Source organism: Prionailurus viverrinus, chromosome B1, assembly GCF_022837055.1.
Source record: "Prionailurus viverrinus isolate Anna chromosome B1, UM_Priviv_1.0, whole genome shotgun sequence".
Lineage (NCBI taxonomy): Eukaryota > Metazoa > Chordata > Mammalia > Carnivora > Felidae > Prionailurus > Prionailurus viverrinus.
This window is the reverse complement of record NC_062564.1, coordinates 16,275,415-16,283,109: the sequence shown is the minus strand read 5'-3', so window position 1 is coordinate 16,283,109 and position 7,695 is coordinate 16,275,415. Positions and strand designations below refer to the sequence as shown.

The 7,695-nt window shown below is 41.8% G+C and overlaps 2 protein-coding genes across 5 annotated transcripts in view; one reads left to right on the top strand and one right to left on the bottom strand.

Annotated features, from left to right (window-relative positions):
- Positions 1-23: 23 nt before the first annotated feature.
- Positions 24-6,088, bottom strand: ANKRD37 (ankyrin repeat domain 37). 3 transcript variants are annotated; one of them, XM_047855169.1, is made up of 5 exons: positions 3,730-5,037; positions 3,369-3,521; positions 1,267-1,358; positions 522-743; positions 24-276 (listed from the first exon to the last, which is right to left on the bottom strand). In XM_047855169.1, coding segments are annotated over exons 1-5 (495 nt in total). In that variant the 5' UTR covers positions 3,757-5,037; the 3' UTR covers positions 24-275. The 3 variants fall into 3 exon arrangements, with proteins under 3 accessions (XP_047711125.1, XP_047711124.1, XP_047711126.1); XM_047855168.1 differs by lacking the exon at positions 24-276 and having other exon boundaries at positions 315-743; positions 3,730-6,088; XM_047855170.1 differs by lacking the exon at positions 24-276 and having other exon boundaries at positions 315-725; positions 3,730-5,035.
- Positions 4,713-7,695, top strand: part of LRP2BP (LRP2 binding protein) — a 39,658-nt gene continuing 36,675 nt past the window's right edge. Inside the window, exons 1-2 of one of the 2 annotated variants that reach the window (XM_047855160.1) lie at positions 4,713-4,848; positions 6,082-6,189. The gene's annotated coding sequence lies outside the window, so the exon portion shown is untranslated. Of the gene's footprint in view, positions 4,849-6,081; positions 6,190-7,695 lie in introns of those variants that run through there. The other variant, XM_047855162.1, reaches the window with a different exon arrangement.

Genomic DNA, 7,695 nt, shown 5'->3' with positions numbered 1-7,695 from the left:
AAACTACAATTTTTTTCCACAAGTTGTACACAAAGAAAACAGTTTATTCTTTAAACATTCTTTAATAATTTAACAGACAAAGCATGCACAACCAAAATATTATAGGCATGTAAAAACATGTGTTCTTAAATGCTATCTTCACTTAGAAGAAAGTTCTCCTCCTTCTTAGAAGGAGTTTTGATACACCTGGTGAGCCAAAAGCCATTGCTTGTAGCTGAGCAATAGACCTGCACGGAGCGAAGGCTTTCTTCAAACCTTTTCAGAACCAGCATGAATCTGTTGTTAAAAAACACAGTGACATTAAAAACTTTTAGAAAGGTTTTCTCCCCAGCCTTCCATCATGCAGGACAATTTCTGACCTCTAGAATCTAGCAGCAGTTACTAAAACCAGTATTAAAATGTGTTAATGAAAATAAAAAGACACACTAGAAATTAGGCTGCCAATATTTAAATGAAACGATAAATTCTGTACTAAATAAGAGATCTCCGAGGGAGGAAGAAAACAGAACTAAATTACTTACCAACACTTCCTTTTCCCGGTTGTATTTTCTGCACTTCCAAAACTTCGTTTCTGTCCAAGCCCTGGGACACAATGACCTCTATCCGATGGCTCACTTGATTTTACTGACTGCATACATTTAACTGTTGTGAGAAACTTGGCACATTCTAGAAATCCACATGACCAAGCTAGATCTTCAGCTGTTTGCCCATTCTTATTACATAAACTGAATTTAAGACAAAAACTGAGTTACATAAAAATTGACAATTATTCAGCCTTTTTTTTCTTAAATACGTCTTTCTACACAGGAGATGTGGGCTCATACAAATGTTGGTTTCAGAACAGAAGTAAAGGAATCCTAGGGAAATTCCAATATTCCCTTACTACTGCAACTTCAGTGGCTAGCACCGAGTTCAGCACGGAATGGACATTCCATTGTGAATGAAAGAATATTCCGTGCTCAATAGAACAAGTAATACTCAAAGGAGGTCAGTGAGAACTTGTGTCAAAGGGATTATCCCAAACCCAAACTAAAATGTAATATTGCCACAAGAGAGGAAAAGAATTGCACCTCTCATTGCTAAGAATCCATGTTTTACTTAAATGTGATAACATTAGGTATCGTTAATAGCTTGAGTCAACATTTAAATGATAACTCCACATTGTCAATTAGGCAAGCGTCAAAGCACACATAATTCAGCTTCAGGAGTCTGATTAGCTTAGTTCAAGAAAAGTCTGAAATTTGAAGCCATTGATTTTATACTTACTCAATTTGGGCATCACTGGCTACGAGCAGGCTAAGGCATTCCAGACTTCCAACTTTTGCTGCCTTATGTAGTGGAGCTTCTCCAAAAACATCCTTAAAGATAGGACAGCACATTTTAGTCTCTCCCCACGACACTCTCTGTAGAAGTTAGCAGGTAAAATCTAATTACTGTTCAAGAAAGCCAGTTAGAACTACATGGTACTGAATTTTTTTGATTCAAGTTTTTTTAAATAAATTTCACTTGGTGTTCATTAAATACAAAGTTTTCATTAATAAAAACATGTGCAGCAAAAATGAACTAGTGGGACGTCATCAAAATAAGCTTCTGGGGGCGCCTGGGTGGCTCAGTCTGTTACGCATCTGACTTCGGCTCAGGTCATGATCTCACCAACAGTGAGTTCAAGGCCTGCGTCAGGCTCTGTGCTGACAGCTCAGAGCTTGGAGCCTGCTTCAGATTCTGTGTGTCCCCCTCTCTCTACCCCTCCCCTACTCATGTTCTGTCTCTCTCGCTGTTAAAAAAATAAATGAAAAAAGAACATTAAAAATTGTTTTAAAATAAAAAGCTTCTGCACAGCGAAGGAAACAATCAGCAAAACTAAAAGGCAACCAAACGGAATGGGAGAAGATACTTGCAAACGACATATCAGGTAAAGGGTTAGTATCCAAAATCTATAAAGAACTTAGCAAACTCAACACCCAAAAAACAAATAATCCAGTGAAGAAATGGACAAAAGACATGAATAGACACTTCTCCAAAGAAGACATCCAGATGACTAACAGACATGAAAAAGATGCTCAACATCACTCATCATCAGGGAAATACAAATCAAAACCACAATGGGAGACTGCCTCACACCTGTCAGAATGACTAACATCAACAACTCAGGCAACAGATGTTGGCGAGGATGCAGAGAAAGGATCTCTTGCATTGGTGGTGGGAATGCAAGCTGGTGCAGCCACTCTGGAAAACAGTGTGGAGGTTCCTCAAAAAACTAAAAATAGGGGCGCCTGGGTGGCGCAGTCGGTTAAGCATCCGACTTCAGCCAGGTCACGATCTCGCGGTCTGTGAGTTCGAGCCCCGCGTCAGGCTCTGGGCTGATGGCTCAGAGCCTGGAGCCTGTTTCCGATTCTGTGTCTCCCTCTCTCTCTGCCCCTCCCCCGTTCATGCTCTGTCTCTCTCTGTCCCAAAAATAAAAAAAAAAAAAAAAAAAAAAAAAGCAGGGATGGGGACAAAACATAAGAGACTCTTAAATATGGAGAACAAACAGGTTTACTGGAGGAGTTGTGGGAGGGGGGATGGGCTAAATGGGTAAGGGGCGTTAAGGAATCTAATGAAATCACTGTTGCACTATATGCTAACCTGGATGTAAATTTTTTTAAAAAATTTAAAAATAACAAAAAAATAAATAAATAAATACAAATACGTGCAGCCACAGCTACATACATTCCAATTTAGGTGAACAAAAGCAAGGTAGAGTTTTACAGAGGCAAAAAAAAAAAAAAAAAAAGTACAATTTAAATTCACCATACTTTAATATTCAATGGAAGATGCAGGCTACCGTAAGAAAGTTCTATAGGAAACCGTAATGGTTGAGTTTGCCTCACAATTGTTACTTCAGTAATTACTACACTGAAACTTTTAATTTGGCAACGCAGCAATCGTTCCTTTTGAAATAAACTGTAGCCCTATGTATGCTGTCCAATATAGTAGCCAGTAGTCATATATATAGTTAATGAGCACTTGCAATGTGGTTAGTCTGAACTGAAATGTGCTATAAATGTAAAACACACCCCAGACTGAAAAGATGTAGGAAAAGAAAATGGAAAATATCTGTAAGTAATGTTATATACCGATCACACACTGAAATGATCATTTTTCGGTAAGCTGAGTTACATTATAAATTAATTTCATGTTTCATTTTCTTTCATTAATGTGGCTACTAGAAAATTTTAAATTACTTAAGAGTCTCACTTTCTATCCTTTGGACTTCGCTGCTATAGACCTATAACAGCAACAACTTGACGTTTTGGCGTCCAAGAAGGGTTTGCGTGGATTTGGGTGGAGGGCAGGGTGCACACAGCAACAATCAGTAACCTAGCTACCTGTTGGTTGAGGTCAGCGCCAGTCTGCAGCTGCCACAGAAGAAAGCAAGCAAGGCCGCCACCTGCGGCCAAATGGACAGGCGACTGCTCGCAGGGATCCGGGGGTGCGTTGACCGAGGCCCCGGCCTCCAGCAGATGCTTCAGACTGTCCACCTGCGGGAAGAAACAGCTCTAGCACCCCTGTTGCCTCTGTCCAGTCCCGTGCTCCCCCGCGGTTGAAACTCTTCCCCCACTCCCCAAATCTAATTCTGAAGAGGCTGGACTCGGCAGCGCTCGGCGGTCAGTCACCCTCGCTAGTGCTCCCGAGCAGACCGACTTCCGGAAGCGTAAGCCTGCCGGATTAAAGGGGCCCGAGTCTCACCTCTGGGTTGCAGTCAAGCAACAGCATTCTCCACCCAAGGCAGAGGACCCGAGGCCCTGGGAGAGCAGAGCGGCGGGGCAGGCGCTGCGGACTGGCAGGTAAGCGAGCACAGCCAGCCCAAGTGCGGGAGAATTTAGATTGCCCGGGCCAGTGGGACGGCCCCTCGCGGCCGCGCCCCAACCCCGGCCGCGCCCCAGCAGCCTCACCCGCAGCTGCCCGGCCTTTCCCAGCCCCGCGGTCGCCGCACGTACACAAACACTGGCACGTGCAACCGCGAGGCTAGCTGGGGAGGAAGGCTCAGGTTTACCAGCCGATTGGCCAGCCGGGAGACGCCAGGCACGCCCATCTCGGGGCGGGGCCCTCACTGGCCCCCGCGGAGCCCCAAGGCGCGTGCGCCGCAGAGGGCGCCTGGCGGTTGGGCTCCGGCAGCGGCCATGGGGGGCGCTTGGCTTGACACGTCTCACACTAGCGTGCCCAGCCTCCTGGTCCCTGTGGAGAAGCGGCAGTTTTCGTTTCTGCTAGCACGCACGTAACCAGGAAACGAGGGAACTCCGGCAGCACCGCCTTTGGAAGCCTCTGTGCTTGGTGCTGGCGCCGCGTCCCCCGCCCTCTGGCTCCGGAGGAAGGATCAGAGTTCCTTCGGCGTCACGTTCAAATTCGGACCCCTCCCCCCCCTCCCCTCGTTCGCCTGTCACCCTCGCTCTGGACTTTTAGGGCGGAAAGCGAGAGCCGGCAGAGTTAACGTGAACTAAAGTGATTAGTTTTAGAGCAAGGGCTGCTCCGACCACCCCCAAAATTAAATAATTTATCAAACCGGACCTTTTCTGTGACACCACGCCCATACTGGGAAATCCTGTAAAATAAGCCAACCGTGGCCATAGGTCCCCTCCTGGAGAAAGGTTAAAGCACGCCCCTGAGGTTGTCGCCTGTGAAAAGGTTGAGTGCCCAGGCCATTAACCTTGGGCTTGCTTAAGGGACGAGGACACGTGTCAGCCCTGACACTCACTGTGGGGAGTGTTCAAGGACAGACGAAGGGACCCAGGCCACGAACGCTTGTGACCTATGTACGGGGCTGCTCCTCCGCGGCAGGGCAGGCAGGACCTCCCAGCTGCTCAGAGGGTGAGAGGGGTGGGTGGGGGTGGAGAAGGGCTTTCCTGGAGCTCTTCATTCTGTTCAGCTTGAGTCATACCTTTTTGTGCAACTTTGGAAACAGACTTCCTGACTTCAAATTGTAACCTTCGGCCACATCTGTAATCTCTTGACTATATTTTCCTAAACCCTTCCCCCCCCCCCCCCCGCCCCCAAGATTAATCTAGCTTAAAATTCAAGCTCAGTGATTTCCTTCCTACTGATTCCTTTGAGAGTAGGGCTGATAAAGAGTTTGTGTTTATTATTATGCTTTTAGAGGACAAGTCTTTGAACGGCCTTGTAGTTCTAATTTTGGTTACAGTCCTTTTTATTTCATAATTAGAGCCGTAAAATAATTTTACAGTCGTAAATTTATTATACTTAGGCACTGACCCAAGGGTAGTTTTACACGTTCTTGTTCATATGCGTACCTGAACATAAATGTGCATATATACTTATGTTCAAACACCTAGAACAGTGCTTGTGTTCTGTATTTTTTATACTGAAATTATTCAAAATATTTTTATGATATTTGAAGAATGTTAGAGATATGTGAGAACACATGAACTTACTGCCAATTTCCCTTTTCCATTCATGTTTATCAATTAGGTGAGCACTTTTTTTTAAAGCATTTAATTAAGCTTCAGGTTTGCACAGATATTCATTTTCACGAATTCTTAAACGATGTAAGGTATTGTCAGAGTTCTTAGAGTTCTAAACATTATATTGCAGTTAACATATGCAATGGGATATCTGTGTGATGCATGTGCCTCCATATTACATCCATTTTATTTAAAACAAGATTCTATTCAGCACGTGTTAAGTCTGGTAATTATTGTTAACTTTTTGTTATGTATGTAAGTTTCACGAGGAAAGGGAATTTTGTGAGTAGTTGTTAAAGCTTTTCTCCCTTTAATCACTTCCTACTTGTCCATTGCTCACAATATGGTTCAGAAAAACGATGTCTCAGCTAAGTATCTGGCTCACTGTTAATAACGAGCTTAAAAGCTTTCTAAAAACTGAACAAAGCTGGTGGAGCACAAAAATATACAGAAGAAATACATTTGGGGAAGAAATACTATCTTATGAGCAAGCAGCTGGAGTTATTTCTGAACGTGTAGCAGGTGGGATGAGTTTTCTGAAGAGGAAGTTGGTCTGAGATGCATATTCAACAGGCACTCTTTCAAGCAGTGTTAATGGTATTTGTGTTTACTTTGCTGGTAGATGTGTCTCCAGAAGGAGGATGCCATTTAGAGTGAGTGTTTATAAAAAATGTTGGATGATGACGAAGTGACCGAATGAATGCAAGATATGTGGACTGAGTCTTGAAAGGTGAGTAGGAGTTTGTTACGTAGTCCATGAAGGAAAGAGTATCTCTTAGGAGTGTAAAATATCTTCCAGTGCTACTAAGAACTATGTGCAATTCAGTCTCCTTGCAGTATATGATACACATACAGCAGTGATGGAAAAGAAATTACATTAAATGACCACTGACGTCTATTCCAATTTATTAAAATAAACTGACATTGAGACTTGCTGTGCCCCAAGATTCATACAGATAGGTATTATTATCTTCTCCATTTTATAGGAAATGAAATGGAGGCTTGGAGAGGTTCAATACCTTACCTAAGGTCGTATCATTATTAGGGGGTAGAGCTGAACTCACTCAGGCCATTTGACCCCAGAGGCCACATTCTTTTATCTAAATTTTAAAGAATTTTGGTTATCGTTGATAGATTTGAAGTTACTGAGATCGGCTTCTTTAAGGCAAAAGCAAGTCCTTAGAGAATATCCATAGATATTAAAATCCACAGAAAAACAACTCTTTCATTCAGTGAAATGTATAGCAAGGTTGAATCACTAAGTTGTACACCTGAAACTAATGTAACATCAGCTATATTCAAATAAAAAAAATTTTGAGAGTACTTGGCCAAAAACAAAAATGATAGGGAAAATTGAGCAGGACAGTTCTCTGTACTACCTTTGCAATTTTCTGTAAATCTCAAATTATTCTAAAAATATGAAGTTCATTTTAAAAAGGAAGACTTGAGGCCACTTAAACCATCTTTCTGTTGAAGTTTTCATTCAAATAGTTAGTTTCACTTTTAAGTAACCCTCTTTCCAAATACCGTAATGACAGAAGATATCTAAAAGCTTATGAAGCTAGTTTTAGTCAAACAAAGAAAAAAAATCTCACAAAATTTTCACAACCAATCACTACCTAGTTCCTTCAGTTCCTCTGCAAAACACACTGCCCATTGATCACTAGGAGTTTTACCAGGCTGTTGTCTTAAATGTTCAGTTACTTGGGCTCATATCACTTTGAATTTTTTCCACACCTATAAGGATTATTATAATATATAATTAAATATATAATATATAATTAAATATTATATAACTGGTGAAATGAGAGGTGAGAGCTATAATGTGTAAGAAAACTTAAATGCTTTCGAAATCATCAAATCTCAAGAAAAATGCTTTCAAAGTAGGTGAGGATAAATCAGCTGTAAAAGCTGAGGAGAAATGGCTCTATGCTCAGGCCGTTTCATGGGCATTTTTAAACTCCTGCTCCATTTGAAAGAAACATCAAATGGAATTCACATGCATGTGGTTTATGAAAGAAAGGTAACTGTATAAACTCTCACATTCAACTTCTATTTAAAGAAAAATCTTCTGATCCTACATGAAAAGATTGGAAAGTAATATATATTAAATGTTTTAAGTTAAAATGTATGTGGTATGCTCGTATACTCTATTGATTTTACTCTGATTCTTGTTCAACTGACCAACCACAATGAATGCATGCAATACAAGCATTTATTGCACGACCTATTTCTT